General features: G+C 40.7%; 1 protein-coding gene across 1 annotated transcript in view; it reads right to left on the bottom strand.

Annotated features, from left to right (window-relative positions):
* Positions 1-423: 423 nt before the first annotated feature.
* JPH1 (junctophilin 1) overlaps positions 424-20,906 on the bottom strand; it is a 97,363-nt gene continuing 76,880 nt past the window's right edge. Inside the window, exons 4-6 of the mRNA XM_075270418.1 lie at positions 11,727-12,361; positions 7,082-7,178; positions 424-6,184 (exon numbers count right to left, since the gene is read on the bottom strand). Of these exons, the coding sequence (XP_075126519.1) occupies positions 7,098-7,178; positions 11,727-12,361 (716 nt within the window). The 3' untranslated portion in view covers positions 424-6,184; positions 7,082-7,097. The remainder of the gene's footprint in view (positions 6,185-7,081; positions 7,179-11,726; positions 12,362-20,906) is intronic.

Genomic DNA, 20,906 nt, shown 5'->3' with positions numbered 1-20,906 from the left:
GTTTCCTCACTTCCTGTATTCTTCAGCAGGCTGACTACCCACAGGAATACCCACTTAAACTAAATCTCATTCACTTTGCTGGCACTGTAAAACACACTTCTTTTCCGCTACTTTTCCACATTGAGAAAAATCTGCAATATTTGTTGCAAATATTGCTTCATTTTTATCTAAAGTCAGGTGTAGATTTAACAAAAGGGTGTACGGTATATACTGTAAATCTTTCCTTTATATTCCCCATTCCTTTTGTAGGCAGTGTTGGATTTGGCTCATAAATCACAGCGTTACCGCAATGTGTAGCCAGAGTCTAAAACCACTTTTCTAGAATGTACACATGTAGTGATACTGCTTTGTGTTTTGCTCTCTGTGCCTTTCATTAACACACAGTTGTAAGAATACAAGCAGAGACAGCAGCCGGAGCCTGATAAAGAACATTTTTATTGGATCGAGTGAAGTTCTGAAAACCATAAGTTAAACATTTTCGGGTCAGGATTATAAATAAGGGAACTTGTAAATAAAGACTTTTTTTTTTTTCCACAGCAAGAAACGTTGAGAGAGACGACATTCCATTGGTAAGTACATTGGCAGACTGCTCGCTGTCCAAAACGTAGTGTACAGTATAACAACCAATTATAAATAGCATCTTATGTAAAATACAGCTGTGCACATCTTTAGAAAAATACCAACATTTTCTGTTTTCAGCTTCGTTTTTATAAAAGCCTAAAAATCGTACATAGAAATGTAGCCAACATGCCTAGTAGTGGTTTATTACCCAGTATTATCTTCAGGGGGAAAAAATAAGGGGACGACATTTATAACAAACAAGGTTTCAGTAAGAAATGTATAATCCCCATCAAAGAGGCTTCTGAGCTATACAGGAGGCAAAGGAGTTGTCAAATATATATACACATACAAAAAGGTTTAAATAACAATTTAGTGTCTTATTATTGACTCTGTAGCTAAAACTATATAGAACAATATGTTAATAAATATACATTTTTTTTCCATTTCTATCAGTTTTTCTCAATACAGGCAATCACACAAGGGGTGAGAAAAATATATAGAAAAATATGCACCCTAGCTGTGGATTAAAGGGGTACTCCGTCTTCAGCTAATAAGGGTTTTACTTTGTTTAATGAAACGTTCTACAATTTTCTAAGCTATTTGCTTATTGTCATTCAATAGGAACCTTCATTGTTCACCTCTAGAGGATAAAAATCTGTCTGAGGCTAAGTTCACACGGGGTTTTTGGACCGGAACCTGAGGCCAAAATATGGGTAGCTGCGACCGGATGCCGATGCACTGCACTGGCATCCAGTTGCGCACTCCGCTCCGAATTAGGCCCAAATGAATGGGCCTAGTCCAGAGGAGGGAGTGTCTTCAGGCCAAATCGCGATGCGAAACGGCCTGAGGAATGAGCACCTCGCTTCTTTTTCCGGGAAACAAAACAAAGCTCCTGGAAAAGAAGAACCAACCAGCTCCCATTGATTTCAATGGGAGCCATCTTTTTGGTCAGGATTTTGAGGCTTCAAAATCCTGACCAAAAAACTCCATGTGAACTTACTCTTAGTCATGTGATGGACACAGAGGCGCATGGCTTGTCGCAGTTCAGTTTGGTGTTCTGTAACAAGCTGCGCACCTATGAGTCTATCACATGACCAGGACATAATTTTATCCCTAGAAAATGAATATTAAATGCCCATTCACACAGAGGAATTTGGTGTGGAATTTCAGCACTAGCAGAAAAAGGAACCCATTGAAGTCAATGGGAGGATTTTATTTCAGCGCTGAAATTCCACACCATTTTCCTCTGTGAAAATGGACCCTAAAGGTTCCTATTAAATCAGATGAAGCAAATCTTGAAGACCTATCTGATATTTTTTGTTGCTCTATCTGTGATCAGGATATGATAGAGAGGCAGAGCTCAGATCTATAAGTGTACTGTATATTTTGTGGAATAGGATGGTAGAGTACTGAAGGACTCCTAAGAAAGTTCTGCTTTCTCCTCTCACACAGAGTGATTGACAGCTCAACCTGTATCAGTATGTGTACACAGAAAGATGCCAATCACTGTGCGTGGGCGGAGCAATCATGTGCGTGGGCGGAGCAATCAGGACTCTCATTGTCTTTCTTAGGAGTCCCGTTAGGACTTACACTTACTTTAGCTTCTCTCCTCTATTATATGCTGCTCTCAGGTAGGGTAGCACTCATCGCTTGCCATTTTCACTGTACAGAACTGAAATCAAGAGTGTCATTTAGAAAAATCCTACAATTTTTCATTACAATGAAAAAGCTTTATGAGCGAAAACTGCAAATACCCCTTTAATACTGCTCCAATTCTACTCTAACATCTTCTAGGTTCTGTCACACCATGCTTATATATGACACTTCAAAGGATAGCTAACACCAGTAATACTCAGCTTTGCATTAAGCCATGCAGACTACTTCAATTTGTTACAGATAAATCCAAAGATCAAAAAGTAGGCAACACTCTTCATGAAGATAAACTCTGCATTTTAGATCCAAGCCCTTTTCTGAATAATGGTTTAAAGTGAAAACATATTCCTGGCTTACAAAAGAGAAAAAAAATCATAAATTAGAAAAAAAATAATAATTAAGAAACACCACGTATTCTAGTAAACATGCTCAGAAATATAAAAATATTACATGTGCTGTGTAACCAATTGCGCTAAAAAAATCAGAAAATGAAGCCTGGATTTAACAAACCCATGTAAGACAATAAAGAGGGCGCACTAGTAACAAAGTAAAGGTTACCTCATACTTCACATACAGCAGGCCTATACGCATGTAGCAGAGTTAACCCGAACTTTTGCAATGGGTTAAACGGCTGCAGCCTGATATCTTATGACAGAAGACAACAAAAACCAACGAAAAGTCAATGGAGAAACATTTTTTAATGACTTTTCATTGGTTTTTGTTGTCTTCCATGATAAGATCTGCAGAGGTTCAGGGTAACTCTGTTACTGTATTACAGCAGTATACAGCTCATATTACTGATCTTTTCATCTATTGCTTAAAGCAGGTTCACACCTGCGCCTGGTCTCCGCTTTCGGGTTTCCGTCTTTTGCCCGAGACACTGGACAGGGGATGGAAACCGGCAGTCAGTTTTCATATCCATTCACTTGAATGGGTTTGCAAAGTCACCGCCCGTGAGCGTCTTCTGAGAGGCACAAGATGCTCACGGGCAGTCACTGACTGCCGGGTTTCCGTCTCCTGTCCAGTTTCTCAGACAGAAGAAGGAAATCCATAAAGCAGAGAGCAAGGTGTGAACCCGCCCTTAGAAGAAGCCGATCCTCCCGATCCTGTGACTGCAGTCTATATAAATCCTTACAGAGAGCTCTGTGGTCCACTTTGGCCTTTCACACCAAGGGCAACTTTTCTAAACAAGTCCATTCCCAGGCTGTGTTCACACACTCCAGTTTGGCAATTTGATTCAATTGGAAGGGGTCACAATGGTCAGACCCCCGCCAACTGGACATATCATAGCGATAGGTCATCCATTGTCCACCCCAAGACATATTATAGCTGTCATTTAGAAAAATGCATATTAAAACTGCACTACTGTGTGAATATCAACTAATAGCTTGTCCGCTGTAAGAAGAAATCACTATTTTAAAAAAACAAGGAGACACAGAAAAAACACTAAAGGTTTAGGCCTAATCCACACTATATTGCAAATTCATAGTAGGACGCCCATAGCCTGCTATGGGCCCATTGTGTACCTTAAAAAACTGGAGACAAGTCAAGTAGATGGAGCATCGTGACATGCTGTATTATAGAGGTCTTCTACCCTAGAGGCGTTGTCCCTTGGAGAGAATATTATACCTAAAAACTGCACCAATTGCCTTAAAGGGATTAGACTCAGCCATGTGCATAAGTATTACACAGACTGCAGAAGGGTCTTGGAGGATCAGTCAGCTATATTAAAACAACATGGTACAAGATTAAAGGGGGGCTCCAGTCGATCCATTGGATATCTGATAAATGTTGGCTGGGATGCTCCAAAATGTGAGATCCTCATATCCCCCAGCCTCAAGACTGGCTAGGAAGTGTGTGAATGGTGCAGCAATTCAACAAGTGCTTTCATTCAATATCTTTGGCACTGATGGAAAAGACCAAATGCACCCCCAAAGCCAACATATATCAACTATCCAATGCTTCAGGCTGAAATACATATATATATATATATATATATATATATTTACTGCTGTAAGATTTGCCTGAAAAGATAGGTACATGTTACAAATAAAATGTCATTTCTATCCCGTACTAGACTAGTAAGCGGCATACATACAGTCTGTAATTTCTGCTGTAAATAATGTCATTCCTATTATAGGTTTATACTAAACTTCTGGGCGAGCAAATCCACAATTGTTGCTATAGCATTATAACGCCTGAACTACCTATGTCAGGGGCAGCATTTTCTTTAGATTATAATATCCAAGAAAAAAAGATATTGTGCAATATAAAAGCCATAAAAATAGCCAATATCCTCGAAGCTCAAACTAAAAAAATACATTCCAAAATTCATTTCTTTAGATCTTATTTTGTGCCATTAACTGAAGAACAAAATGTGCCCAAATAGATCATTGTGCCATTGTTCTTCTAATAAAATTGAATATATATATATATTTCTATGTGATTTTTGACATATTTCTGTACATTGTCTAATGTTGTGTAGAGGTTGGAAACATCACCATCGCTAGGGCGCGCTTGTAATCTATGCCCTATGCTATCACAATAATAGAACTAAAGGATTTTCGCCATCCATCCCAATAAAGATTATCCTTAAACTAAACTCTTCTGACTAACGAGTGCGAAAAAACAAAAAAAAGACATGAATAAAACGACCGCACGGAGCGATCTGTGTGTACGAGTCCTCAAATAAATAATGTATTCAGTGTGTATCCATAAAGAATTCTATATATACTTATAAATTATACGGCAGGGTTGTACAAACAGGAGTACAGTGTAGGAGCCAGCCTGGTTTCTCTTAAACTACAAGCATGGAAGCAAATTCATCAACCTGAATTATACATGGAGAGAAACATTGAAGTGTGGAGAGTCTGTGGCTCCAGGGGTATGTCCAGCCCTTCATTATGTACATAGCCATACATATATTGACAGTGCACAGTACCATTGAAACTAAAACAAGCAAAAAGACCAAAAAAATAATAATAAAAAAAAAAAGTGAAAATTCTATTCTATCAAAGTAAAAAATAAAATAAATAAATTAAAGCTGACACACTGTGAAGCGCTGCCGATGCACAGCGGAGGCAGATCATCGGTATCCTCAACCCAAACCATATAGGTATGAGGAACCACGTGTCACCCCCTCCCCATCTACCAAGGGGGTTAAAGACTACGAATACTGGTTCTGTTCTGCGCCTTCACCGTGCAAAGACAGATGAGCTATTATTATTTGTAAATAAAACTTGTGAAAAATGAAAAGAAAACGTGAAAAACTGCAAGAGATGTAAATTTGCAGATTTTATCTTTCTCGCGGATTAAGAGGCTTTTGTCTCTCTGAGACCCCAAGTCATGGGGCAAGTAACTATGGCTATGCATAAGGTATACACGATCATCGAGACTAGCCTCCATGCACAAGCAAATGAAATACTATCTTCCACAGCGCCGCCGTAGATGTTAAAAGCAGCAGGTAATGGAATAAGACTGGTGAGTGATGCTGCTAACTATTTCTTCTGAGATAGGAGAAAACTTTGGAACCGCATCCACAGCAACTGAATCCTCTGAGCACATTCCTCTGGCAGTCATTTTTCCTATCTCCTCGCTATAAACGTCAGGCGGCAAAATAGTAAGGCAGCTGTTAGCTTCCATCAACGAAAAGTGCTGGCCTGGTGGTGGCCGGTGGCCATCTTCACTGACTAGGCTGTTACAGCAGATTGTGTTTTGCCTTCTGACACGGTGACCGACCTACCTTTCTGTGGAATTCAAGAGTGGTACGTTTCTACCAAAAGATCAGATAGGCCCCACAGGCTTTACACACATACACATTTTTTTAATTTTTTTTTTTTTTGAGTCATCGATCTTGCTTCCAAAAGTTCAAGCCTTCTCTTTCCCGTCACGTGTCAGAATAGGTGCCATAACAACAGCGTATGACAGCAACGGGAACTGTGTGCCAACATCTCTCGTTGTCCAGACGTCACTACAGAGAAACAGAAACACATGAAACGCTGAATTTCGACATGTACTCTAGTCGTGGGTGTACAGCAGCCCAAAGAGATAAGAAAGTATAGATTTACCTACATATGGAAAATAATTCACATAAAAATTGTGTCTCCCATTTTCATCCAGAGGTGCATTTACACTTCTGAGTTCACCCCTTCCCTGGATGTGTAATTATTCGATAACTGTACTATCATAAGAGTATGAGGTATGCCAATGTACCTATAGGGGATGCCCAGGCCCTAAAGCCTGAGAGGACCCAGAGGCATCTGTACGACATAAAAAGACACCAGTATTATAGACAGCACATGGTAGGTAGGGGCCCCATTACAGATTCTGCATTGGGCTCCAGGAGCCTCAAGCTACTTATCGGCCTACAGTTGTAGGGTAGGAAGGAAGGAGCATGATGATCCTCAGTATGCCTGATCATTTAGTTAAGCCGTCACAAGAGGTATGGCAGCGGCTTACCTCCATTCGCATACTGCAAACATACTGTATGGAAGCACGGCTTTTTTGGCTGAAAGATACTAAATGGTATATAGCAAGATTTTGGGGATGTTGGTAGCAACCAGATGACTACTGACTAGAGATGAGCGAGTACTGTTCGGATCAGCCGATCCGAACAGCACGTACGCATTGAAATGAATGGAAGCACCTGGTACTTCCGCTTTGACGCCGGTCGGCCGCATTTTTAACCCCCCGCGTGCCAGCTACGTCCATTCATTTCAATGCGTGCGTGCTGTTCGGATCGGCTGATCCGAACAGTACTCGCGCATCTCTACTACTGACCTGACACAGCTACTGGACATGTCAATGGGCTACAGAATGACAAAAAAAAGCTCAGGAAGCATTACAAAGTACAGAAGAAAGTCATTACCTGTACCAGCATCCAATCAGGTGAGAAAATGAACAAAAAGAATCGCCAAACCGACGTTTAAAAGCATAACCAGGGCGATCATAATCGAATTTGGCCCCTGTAGAAAAAAAAACAAAAACAAGGATCATTATTTTACTAAAATATGTTCTCCGAGTATATCAAATGAAGAGCTCCTCTCTCACCAATTTCAGTCATAGATGTCTGAATGGTAGTGGTCTGATCACCATAACCTATGCCGATCCCCAGACTGAGGGGTTCCCATTCCACTATTTCCATGGAGTGTTGGCCACCCACATACACAGTAACTCCCCATCACTGTGCTGTATGCTGGGCGAGCCAGTGTCCTGCCTATGTACTTGGTCAGGGCCCTTGGTTCCTTGCAGTCACCTCTGATATAAGATGGCTCTGCTGTCTATAGCGTGTGTGCACTGACCCTTCCTTACACTATCCCATGCTATCCAGTCTTTCTAAAGGAACCTTCCCCTTCCTTCTGGGTCTTAGCAATAAAATCCTTCAGATACTGTATCTTACTAAAATGATCTTCTGTTCTGCATGACCTGATTACAACCATCTCTCATGTCCACTGCCTGCTCTGGCCTTCTGCCTGTCTACTACATAACTCTACCACTCCTGACCTTTGCCCGTCTGACTACGACTACCACTTTAGTATTATGTCCTAGTGTCATGTCAGCTGTTAATGGAGACTATTCCTGTGGTAGTCATCAGAGATCACTGTACAGAGCTTAAAGGATTGAAACCAGGTCGTTCCTTAACCTCCACTATTAGTCCTCAAACAAATCTATTACAATGAAGTGGATCCACACTCCTCTTACTCATGAAAATCTGTATCTTCCATAGACTTCTACAGAGCAGGGACTCTATGCATGAATGTAGAACTGAGCACCCTCGCTCTCAGGATGGTGGAGGACCCATCACTTGATCCCACAATGATCAGACGTTTCTTTTTTATTGTGGAGAACTCCCCTTTAAGTCATTCAATGGGATTTAGTGAAAATAATGTAAAGTAAGCCAAGTTTTCAGCAGTTCTTCAATCACGTATCACACTGATTAAAATACTAAAGCCTTATTTGTACCGGGTTGACATGAGATTGGCATCTCTTTACAGAGTTTGCTGGAAGGACATCAGAGGCAGGCGGCCTGCGGTTTGATAGCATATACACACTTTATTCAATTACCTCCCACCCCGGGCTCCCCAAACACAACAGAAATAAAGCGGCTGACGGAGCGCTGATTAGATCCCGCGAGAACTATCATTCCGAATCAATGTGGTATATCAGAAAGTCTTATTAGGAAGTCAGTAATCTCCTTTAAGACGTGAATAACAAGCAGCTTGCTAACAGTGAAGAAGTAATCACAACTCCCCGGGCTATTTCTTCTGTTCTAGTACTATTTATACAGTCCCTGCTAACCCGTTATGTGGGTTACAAAATGTACTGTGTTGTTTTCGGCCTTTACAGGACCTGCCAGCTACAGACAGAGGGACCCAGTCAATCATTTGGGCTCAACCGTGTTCAATCTATGAGAAGTTGTGTAGATAAGTAAACTCCAGTTTCTCCAATAATTTTGCTAGTTCATAGGTACAAACCGATCTCTGGTACTTTATAATAAAATAATCTTACTTTCTGAAATATTCACTTTTAAAGGCAGTCTGTGAGATCCCTGGAGAGCTCTGTAAGCATACCTATGTACAGAATATTGCAATTCTTACTGGTGTTTCCCTAGAAAAGACTTTTCCTCCCGTGACAATTGCTTCTGCCATACTCCTTTTTCTTTTGCCTAGGAGACTATATTGGGCTGCCATTGTGTTTTCAAGCAAAGCTGATGCGAGTTAAAGGTTCCCCATTGATGGGCCATTTATGGCCTCTCTTACTGATGTTCCATAAATGTCTGCAGTGGGAAATGGCTTACGACTCACGTGTGAGGGTAATGAAGGTAAAATATATAGAACACCCCTCATCTCAGCAATAGGTACTCCATAACCAGATGAACTTACAACAGCTCTTGGTCCACAAGTTCCTACTATATTCTCTTTATAAGACGCCCACTGTGAGCAATGAAATCCGCCATGTTTGAAATTTTTGAAGAAATATTTGAAATTTTCCTTTTATGCCGGATCTTACATGGTTTTACAAAAGATCTTTTGGCCGTAGAAGGATTCTCAGGAAGATCACCCCATGTCAGTGAAAATGTATAGCCAGTGTGAGCGATGTAAGGGAGCCTTTACACGGAGTTACGGTGCGCTCATTCTGATCGTAAAAACACGTTCAGGATGAGCGCGTAAAAAGCAGCTCCCATTGACTTGAATGGGAGTCGGCATACGTGCGCTCCCCATTGAAATCAATGGGAGGCTTTTTTTCCCTATGCTTTCAGTGTATTATGCGCGTATCACATTGAAAGCAATAGGGTAAAAAGCCTCCCATTGATTTCAATGGGGAGCGCACGTATGCCGACTCCCATTCAAGTCAATGGGAGCTGCTTTTTCGCGCTCATTCTGAATGTGTTTTTACATTCAGAATGAGCGCAGCGTTACTCCGTGTGAAGGCTCCCTAATGGCCAACATTGTTAAAAACAACTATGTGCCATACAGTCGATGAATTCCTTTCGGTAATTTTGCGATTAATTGCCTAGCCTTTGTACATGGCCAGCTTATCTCTTTGTAAGTCTTGTCTCTAGTATCTCTTCCTTGGGAGAGTCATAAAAGAGAAGCTATTAGAAAGCAAAGCATACGCCATTATGTTCCCCAGACTAGGAGATTAGTGGATACAACAGGAGCCGATTACTTAGATTTATCGGGGTATCTAACAGACGACTCAATATAAAGACATTTCCATGACAGAGTCTCTTGCTAAGAAACCCTATGCCAGTTATAACAAGTCTTTACATGGCTCCTTGTTTTAGATTTAGCAGATGCAATGTCTTGAGATGGATAACATAGCCTTGCCAACACTAGACTGTCAATCGGGGCTTAAAAAGGAAAGTGTGTCTTTAAATAGTGTTTTCACGGACTAATTAAATGGGCTGTTAAATGTATCAGCATAACTTACAGCGAGCTGCTCTATAGATCTGCATCGTTTCCTCTACAGCTGCCAAAGGGAAGATTATCTACAGAAAGTGAATCTCTACCATGGGTAAAGCACAGGTGGGAAGCCAAAATAGTTCCCACGTAAATGACACCTGGAATATCTGTATATAGCAGCAGTTTTATACTTTGTGACATCAACTCCGAGCATTTAATTGCTGAAAGAGAAATAATATTTTGTAAATTAACATATGGATGGACAGATGCTGGATTGGGAATGCGTCAGCTGATTTCTGCTGCCTTATCTGACAGTCGGATATGATAGACTGAGAGAAGCTGAGCTCTGTGATATATAGGTTTATATTATTCGGGGCCAGATTTATGAGTAAAAAGCGACAGGACTCCTAGGAGAGACAGTGAGAGTCCTGCCCATGCATAATGATGTAATCTTCTGTGTACACAGAATGATACAGGAAACACGGTCAATTACCTTGTGTGGGCAATCAGGACTCCTAGGAGAGAACGAGAGTCCTGCCCGGATTTACTCTACTTTTGGCAAAGAAAACCCTGCTCTAAATCACATAGATCAGAGATCTCAGCTTCTCCCTCTGTCCTACTTTTAGATACAGTAGGGCAGCAGATATCACCTGACAAGTTTGCATGAAACTGTGCCAGCTATTACGGCCACAAGTGAACAGAATTGGTATGGTCACTACAACGCGGACGGCCATCAGCTTCTGATATTGTCCACTGTGTAGTTGCAGCACTGGTGGCCGATGGGAACAGGTTGACTGTGGGGTTGAAAATTCACTGATCCTAAGAATAGGTGCTCAATATCGAAAGGCTGGACAACCCTTGAATGTAAACAATGACCCGGTATTTGGTAGAGCACTCACATACTCACATAATTGTAGTTGCATCATTTCACCTATTACAGACAAACCCTTTTTATATGGCCTATAGGGGCAAATCGAGGCTATAAATGGATACCTGGACTATATACTAAATAAACGAATACCAATAGACCCAGGCTGGCTCTCGGTTCTCTAGCACTGCAGGTGCTCCTATAAGTAAGCAGGTATTACTAGTTGTAGACACTTCTTATATTGGCTGTATGTAAACTCTGGCGCTCTGCAAAAGGTGATCCGAGGACTTTACAGAACTTGCAGTGAGTTGGAGAATCCCTGGATGAGAATTCTTCAATATGGAAGCCATTGAGTAACTGAAGGAGAACTCAGCAGATTCCACTTCAAAGACATAAAAGACTTGGCCACTGTGGTAAGAATAAGAAAGTCTTTTCCTAGGCGAAGGAATAGAGGGAAGGTGGATATTAGGGAGAAACGAAATTGGGAGAGGGGGAAGCAAACACATTCTCTGGGTGTAACCACTGGATGTTATCATTGGGCAATGACCCCACGTGTGGGGAGAGGGTGTCCAAGACAGTTCCAACCTTTAGCCTTTTCCCTTTCTGTAGCCTAGTGGGGTATATATTGGATACAATCTGGAGACTACTTTTATGAATTTGATGTCCGTCTATTTTTTCCTATTTCACACATAAAACCTGGTGAAAAAGAAGAATCCAATAAAATAATAACTAATACTTACTGAATTAATTTCATTTCCAACAGGTGATACTGAATCATTATTTTTTTGATTCTTTGGTGCCACGTGTTGGGGCGTAACTTTTGGCTCAGGTGTGCTTTCTTTGGCATCTGGCTTTGACTGTGGCTTTGCAGGGCTTTGCTTTTGGGGTGGTGGCACATTCACTGCTGATGGTAGCTTTTTGGGGTTGGAGTTTTCTTTTATAGCTAAATGCAATGATGGGTTCACTGTTCCAAAGTAGCTATGGAAATCAGCGTGAAGTTCCCCATTCCCAGTGCTGCTTGGGTTATGGCCAAGTGAAGCCTTTGGCGACTGTTTGGCAATGGCCTCCTCTTTCACAGGAGCTTTAATAGGCAAGGGTTTTAAGGAAGCAACAGGTAGATTCTCAGTGGATGCACTCTTTCTTTCAAGATTAGGGGGCGCTGTGGGGGCAGTGTTAGAATTTTTTCTCTTTATGTCCTGTGAAGAAGACTGTTGTGGCTTCTTTTTTTTTTCTTCTGGGGTTCCTGGAGGGGTTGTTCCTTTCCTATAAAAATGTGGGGACTCTTTTGGAGAAGGCGGCTTTTCGGGCAACTTTTCCTCAGGGTTCTCTTTAACTTCAGTGACATCTTGAAACTTTTGCCTGATGTAGTCTGGCCCTGAAAATATTAGAACAAATAAAGTAAGAACCATGTGACTTGAACTGGAGTTGCGATACCAAACACAGTCTACTAATTTAAAATTTAATAATAAATAAATAAAAAGGAAATTTTAAAAAAATCTCTGACAACTTCCGTAATTTACGGAGGACCTTCTACTACCTCTACTGTTTGGATCTTACAATAGGTGTCCTGCCAATGATAGAGACAGTTGATCACTTTGTCTGGTCCTCACTGTTTATAGATACAATTATTTATTATAATATACAATTATTTCTAATAGCTTCTGCACAATTAGGCTTACTTGTACTGTCAAGTGGGCAGTCAAAACAAGCCCCACCGACCTGAAAGTAGAGAGTCTAATTAGCATACTGGGTGCTAGAACTAATTTATTGCTTGGGAACAGTGAGGGCTAGGAAAAAAAATCCAAATGTGCCACAATCATTGGTGGATTACTAAAGGAAGGATGCAAAGAATTGGAGTTGGGGGAGTAGTGAAAGGTCATCTATAAAAGGGATTGTTCATGAAATCACCTTTTCCACATGGTAGGGGATAAGCTGCAGACTGGCCAACTGCTGAGACCACCACCAATCAGGAGAACAGGGGTACTTTGCACCCCAGTCTGAGTGGTGTGCTCAGACAGAGCACTGTAGTTCAGCAGACCCAAGTAAATGGAGCGGAGGCTTGTGCTGCCGACCAATGCCCCATTCAAACCAGCTTGGCAAAGTAGCCCAGTTCTGGTAATCAGTGGGGGTCCCAGCAGTTGGAACCGATTGCACATTGGGATAAGTTGATATTTTTGGAAACGCCTTTAACACAAGGTAATAGAAGAAGGCTGCAGTAAAGAGCTGATCTGCAGGAGTCCTGATATTCAGATTCCCACCAATCTAAAACTGATTCTAAATATTTTGGACAGGAGACATAGATTTAAAAAAAAACAAAACAAAAAACAGACAACCCCTTTAGGCCCTTAGAGTTTTTGAGTCAAAGCCAGGAGTGGACTTAGCAGAAGGGAGAAGTACAAGTGCTGCATTTATTTTTTCCATCCCATCTGAAGCCACTCTTGGCTTTGGCTCAAAATAAAAAACATGACAAGTTCTTTTTTTTTGCAACCCATAGCTCCAGCATTAAAGGGTTATTCCAATCTTACTCATTGATGGCTGAGATGGGAATAATCCTGTCTTCACCTCCCTGAGACAGATGATCAGGCTATCTTATGCTGACTGCTACTTCTGACCTTGTGGAAATCTTATTACTGATACTGGTCTGTCCTACTAGTAGCCCAAACAGAACAAAACAAGTTGTTTCATCTGACCACTAGGAGCACTGAAAGCATATCCTGCATCTTCTCCCACCCCTCAGAATACAGCCATACACAGCCATTCATTGACTGTCCCAAGGATTACGGGGGCAGAACATTTATAACCAGTGGTAGCGGCATGGTCTATGGAGAACTTGAATCAGTTTGATCAGCCATTATCCTATCCTAATAATTTTAATTGCAACTATTACAGTGTTGGGACCATTGTCCAATGTGTCCATTAAAAGCAGCTACAAGGGGCAACCTTGGTGTCTGGTCAACTATGTCACGTACATAAAGATCGCTTCCTAGTTACTTGTACACTCAAGACTTTACGGGGTTGTAAAAGTTTTTTAAAAAAATTGACTAAGCAGGAAATGTGACAAAATAACCAAATAACAGATATCCCCCTAATAAATCCTGCTCTATTATGGCGCTGCGGTTTCGCTGATCTCCCAGGTCTTTGTTCGTGATCCTGCAGTGATATGTGCAAACTATGTGCAACCAACCATTGTCTTCATGGGTCAAGCCTGCACAGTATATAATGGAACAAGACTGCTGAGAACCGTGACTGGTTGGACACATTGCAGCCATAACATACATATGGTTGGCACAACATCAGTGTAGACCACCAGAGGGGTGATGGCGGATTTACTAGGCGAGTTATTTTTGTATTTCCTGCTATGGTTTACTATAGGTTACTGCAATACTTTGGAAGCCGTGTACCAACCAATTTACAATGAATATAAGATGACACTAGAAGAGATTACAAATTAACAAAACCCTCCAAAACATTAGGGAACGGTAAAAAGTTAGCAATTATTTCATCTCATTGTGTCAGCATAGTCACCGCGTACGATACTTTTATAACTTCAACGGTTCCATTGAGACATTTCGAGTAGCCCTCTGGAAGTGCACAGGTTAATACACGGGGTATGGATGTACACACGCTGATAATACACTCGGCAGCAAAATTACACAGCAATTCAGAGCGAAAGCAGCTGGAAAACACAATTCTCTGTGCTTGTCCCTGGAGCCCATCAGCAATCCATACAGCCCTCAGCTTACACTAACCTATAATTTACTTATGGAGCGCAGGTTACAGACTGGTAAAATAATATGGAGCCTGCTGACAGGCCGCAGGGGAGGGAAGGAGGTGACTTCTGTACTGAGACTTTATATTAGGGATTATTCTATAATTGTCCACCATGCAGATACTCATACAGTATATGAGAAAAGCATGAAAATATACAGATAATGACAATCCATAAACCTAGAAAAAAAATATGAAAATGTCATCTTAGGGAATGTTGAAGATTCTGTCAGGATTAAGGAGCGGATTTAGCACTATATTGTGACTACAGCAGCCTATCAGCATCAATAGGTGTGAATGGGATATTTTATATCCTGCTTATGTACTCTAGATTAAACCGTCAATGTCTTAATCCGACATTAAACAAGCCATTGGCAAGTTGGTAGTCAATGTGTTTCAAGTGGGCACTTGTTCTTACTCATGACTAAAAAGAAATATTATAATATTTCTGATCAATCAAAAACAATTAAATTAGTCACATGGCAAGGTCATAGGCGACAACTATGTGTATTAAAGGGGTTGTCCCATCTAAAGGATCCTATCTATACTGGTAGCTTATGTAAATTGAAGACTTTTCCTAAATATATTGCTTTAGAAATTCTGCTTTGTTTACCTGCTATGTGACCTTATTCCTCCCATTGTTTACACAGCGTTGCTATAACCATGGACCTATGAGATAAGACGAGTGACATCACTGACTTAGTGCTCTTGTCGGCAGGACAATTCAGTTTTGCAGATAAAGTCTTGAGTCTCTTATCTTTCTATGTAAACACACAGATAACACTGTGTCAGTTCTGTACAAGCATCTGCATATTATCTGATCTGCCCATTCAGCAAGAGGGAGGAGAAGAGAGAAATACAGGAAGTGAGAAGAACAGACTGCAGGCAAAGCTGCTGAAACAGTGAGATGGGAAAACCCCTTTAAACAAACGAGTAGTGAATAAGAGATAGACAAAGCCGTAACCAAATACAGCCTATTCCACACAGACGACAAGACATGGTAGCCAATGGAAATCTGTGCTGTACCAGCCATCACACTGCCTTTAATCAATCTAATGCATGAGATACAAATATATATATATATATATTTATATATATATATATTATATATATATATATATATATATATATATAATATACATATATATATAATATATATATTATACATATATACATATGTATATATATAATATACATATATATATATATATATATATATATATATAATATACATATATATATATATATATATATATATATATATATATATATATATATATATATATATAATATATTATAACCCTGGTAAAAGTGGAGAGAACCATGGCAGAAATTTAAGGTCGATTTCCGGTGAGTGAAGTGTAATATCCCCCATTCATTTACATCTTCATTAAATCCTGATCATGGCCTAAGACTGAACCCCCCAGACCGAGCCTCACCATTGTAAGCTGTTCTTTATCTGACAAGCTGCAGAAACAAAAACCGCTCTTAATTATTGACAGTAAATGATCTTTTATTCTCCTCGCTACGATTTCCATTAGCTTTATGGTAATGCTTATCATTTGCATTTCTTAACATGCCAATTTATTACACCCCGCACATACACCTCCACGTACGTCTTTATAGATCTCCTGGTAACAATGACTATTCTGAGAACATTTATCTTACATGATCATTACGCAGGAGAAGCAGTCACTCAGGAGGAAGCAAAGCATCCATCTGCATCATAACCATGTAAGATATAGAATAACGTACCGTATAAGTAGGGCCACATCGACCCTGGTGAAGTACATTGGGTGGGTAAACTTGGGTCTCCTCCATTTCCTTACACTTAAAGGGTATCTTCAGTTTTAGTAAACTTATGTCCAGACAATTTGACTAGTGAGGACCCAGGTGTGGAGACCCCACTCTTAGCTGCAACAAGGGAACTGGACAACAAAGGACAACTTGAGGTGGACCGATAAGGGGCATCTTTATTTACTTTGCATAGAAATGTGAATGTAAGAGGCGACCAAGTAAGATTCCAGAAACAGGGCCCCTAAAGAAAGTCAAATAAGGTTTTTTCCATAAAGATTAATATATGATTCATATTGTTCTTCTCCCACATCAGATGTTGAGCAGAGGAATGACATGTGGATATCAAGAAGTATCCAAAAGTCATATAAAGATGGTAATAAGTAATTGCCTTGTTTCACTTTAGGACTCTGTTCATACTGCCTTCAGTTTCTTACACATCTAATTGCCAGGGTCTGTTATGGCTTGTTGCTGTATTCCCTTTTAATCCGCTGGTGCTGTCCCTAACCGTAGTGTGAACCTGGCGTAAGATTTACATACAATAATAGGACATCCATAAACAGCACTCACAGAAAAGCAAAATGTCTACTGACTACTAAGGCGGGGTTCACACCAGCACTTGGATAAAGCTGCTAAATACACTGCAAGTAGGACTATTCTCTCCGCATTTTTCAGGTGGAATTGCACCAATCCCATTGTAATCTATGGGGTCCGCGGGTAACTGCGCCTTAGGTGTGAATCTAGAGTAACCTGCTTTATTTTCTTGGAAACATTCAGTTTTACTGGCTTAAAGTGTAAGTTAAATTAGTGTAAACTTTTGGACAACTTTTGATTTTCTGGCAGTATTTGTGTCATTAATCCATTTTGTAATATATTTATTAGCAAATGTCTCCTTTCTGTGAAATCCTGCGTGTGTTCCCAATGTCCCTTGTTTCTGTATTGAGAGCTGTTTCTGCCTCTCACTGAATGTTACTGTATATGGAGCAAGGGAAAGAGTGACAAAATAAGTATATCACAGAAGTATTTCACGGAAATAGTACAAAATTTGTTAATAAAGTATATTACAATATTTATTAATGATTCAAATACAGCTAGAAAATCAAAAGCTGTCCAAAAGTTTAGTTACACTTTAAAGAGAGTCACTAGGATCCAGCATATTAACTGAACCTTGCAGAACGATAGGTTAGGGTCACCCGAATCAAACTTAGTTTACCCCTTGTGGAGAAATGGGGGTGTTGCTGTTGTTCCAAAGTAGTAAGTCCAATGCCCACATTGCTCATTTGTATATTGACAATAATGGTCATATGTCAGCAACGGAGATAGTGATTCACAAGGGGAAAACACAATTTGATTCAGTTGACCCTACCCTAACTATCTGCAGGGCTGGGTTGATATACTGGGTTCTGGTGACACTAACCTATCTGTGGGGCTGAGTTGATATTCTGGTTACCCTATCCTATCTATCTGCGGGGCTGGGTTGATATTCTGGATTCTGGTGACACTAACCTATCTATCCGTGGGGCCGGGTTGATATTCTGGTGACCCTATCCTATCTATCTGCAGGGCTGGGTTGATATACTGGGTTCTGGTGACACTAACCTGTCTATCTGCAGGGCTGGGTTGATATTCTGGTGACCCTAACCTATCTATCTGCGGGGCTGGGTTGATTTTATGGGTTCTGGTGACACTAACCTATCTATCTGCAGGGCTGGGTTGATATGCTGGGCTCTGGTGACAGACTCCCTTTAAATCTGGTATAACACATCCATTGACTACCACACACTTTCTTTAATCTGAAGCTGCCCCTTTGCATGCCAAGTACTTATTAAATCACCACTACTATATATTAGGCCACACAAGTGGATATTTTTCCCTATGAAATTTGTACAAACTCATCCCTCACATCTCTAATAACATGTCAGATATTAATCTGCACTTACTGTAATTGAATGGCTCATAAAAGTGAATTGTAGAAGACAATACCGGGAATGTGGGGATTAAAATTAATCTGCAATTCTTGTTAATAATTATACTTGTGTAACAAAACAACAGTAAAGAAACAAAAGAAAGTCTGACAATAAAGGACTAATCAAAGTTATCCAATTAAAGTTTTCTTTTTCCCCTTACATAACCTTCGTTATTTTCTACCCATCTTGGTCGATTCTGTGCTGTCATTTGGATGTTCACACCCCATACACCTTTCTCCCGTGTCCTAAATTATAAAAGCAATGATAAAGAGAGGGGACAATAATAAACTGAAGACTGGCGGCCATAAGGTAGACATTACGGCCAGAAGACAGTCTCGTACATCCCAACTATGCAAGAATGCGCAAAGGGACAAATATGGGCAGAATACCATACAAAGCCACATCTCTAACCATGCCCCCTCCCCCCCAAGCACAATAAACCATCTTCTTCTTGAAACAATATGCATCTGGTCACATCATCTTACACTATGTTTACAATGTGTTTTTTACCTTCTGGTAACATATACATTAAGAAACATATATGCTAAATGATAGGCTGGGGTGCCAAAGTGGCTGCCATTTAGAGAATGGAGGTTTATGAATCCAATGGGTATATTATGCCCACTCCTGGTGCCTCCAGTAAGTAGACAACTGGGGATGATTTGTGAAAGTAGCTAAAGATCTAAAGTACAGGTCATCAGTATGTGATCCATAGGGGTCTGAAACTTAGTCCCTGTACAGATCAGCTGTTCTGTCTGGTGTGGTGGATGGGGAGCGTATGCAGGCGGCTCCTATGCAAGTAAGAGATGAGGCGCTGCAATTCCCAGGAACCACCACTGTGCAGTGGACAGGGCTGCCCCTCTGCTCCTATTACTTCAAATCAAATCAATCAAATCAAATCAAAAAAGCTTTATTGGCACGTCTGAATATACATTTGGCATTGCCAAAGCAAAGAGAGTGTTTGGGGGTGGGGGCGGGCGTGGAGTGGGTGGATGGTTTGGGGGTCCAATAGTCCTTGGGGTCTCGTCGTTCTCCTCGTTTGGTGGCAGGTGGACGATGGACATGTGGGTATGGGCGATGTTGGGTGGGTGATTAGATGGGGTGATAATGGGGTATTACTTGCATAAAAGCAGCCTGCATATGCTCCCTGTCCACTGCACCAGCTTCCTGGGCCTAGAGAGCTGCACAGCTGAGTGTCAGACCCCCATAGATCACATAGATGACTAATCCTATGGATAGGTCATAGATTGTGAGCTCTCATGAGCAGCCGGGACCTCACTCCTTTTGTTTCAGATGTTAATTTCTTTGTCACATCATAATGTCATATGCTGTCTGTTCACGTACCCTGTGATTTGTAAAGTGCTGCGGAATATGTTGGCGCTTATAAAAATAACTATAAATTATAACTCCATTTGGGGCTCAAAATCCCTTTAAGTCTCCTTTTACATCTGCGCTATCTTCCCCTGTTATCCCCCATGCCGAAAACCAACAGAAGCCCAAAAGATCCCAGCGTGTACATAACAGAGTCCACCAGGGCTGCCATTCTCCCTCTACATCACTTTGCACACAGGACTTTTTCCGTACAATTTTTTTAAATCAGATTCTGTGATGGAACCCCTAATGAAGTCACCAATACAGATGTCAATTTAGCTATGGTCTTAAAGATTTTGGTAAAACACACACATGATGAAGGTCTACAGCTTCAGGGCATGCTGGGAGATGTAGTTTTACCAATTTGTATTGGGACACAGCCAGGGCCGCCATCAGGAATTTTGGGGCCCCATACAGCCTAAGTGTCTGGGCCCCCACCACCACCACCATTTTAAGACTACTTCATTTTGCGACAATTAAACCAGTGATTTTCAACCTTTTTTGAGCCGCGGCACACTTTTTACACTTCAAAAATCCCGGGGCACACCACCAACCAAAATGGCACAAAATGACACTAAAACAGTACATATTATACATATAGTTAATAATATAGATTCTAAATGGTTGAATCTTTGGTTGAAATAAACTGCAGCAAAATCTGCAACAAAAACGCTGCGTTTATGCAACGTGGGGCCTCAGCCTTACGCCTCCTGCATACAAGTGGCACGCATGTGGTTTTCACTGATATAAACATTAAAAATTAATTGACAGGGCCACAAATGCAGACAGATATAGGGTATATATAGGACAGATACAGGGTACGTATAGGACAGATATAGGTGATGTATAGGACAGATATAGGGAATGTATAGGACAGATATAGGACCTGCTCTATAATTTTCAGCTCTTCAATTTGGCCCAGATACACAGCCACAAAAAGAATGGCTGTATATATGGGTCCTTAGAAATGTATAGGTCTGTACTTATATCCACAGTTGTGTATAAAAAGTTTGGTCATGT

The sequence above is a fragment of the Leptodactylus fuscus genome, chromosome 4, assembly GCF_031893055.1.
Source record: "Leptodactylus fuscus isolate aLepFus1 chromosome 4, aLepFus1.hap2, whole genome shotgun sequence".
NCBI lineage: Eukaryota > Metazoa > Chordata > Amphibia > Anura > Leptodactylidae > Leptodactylus > Leptodactylus fuscus.
This window is presented reverse-complemented; position numbering and strand designations above follow the sequence as displayed.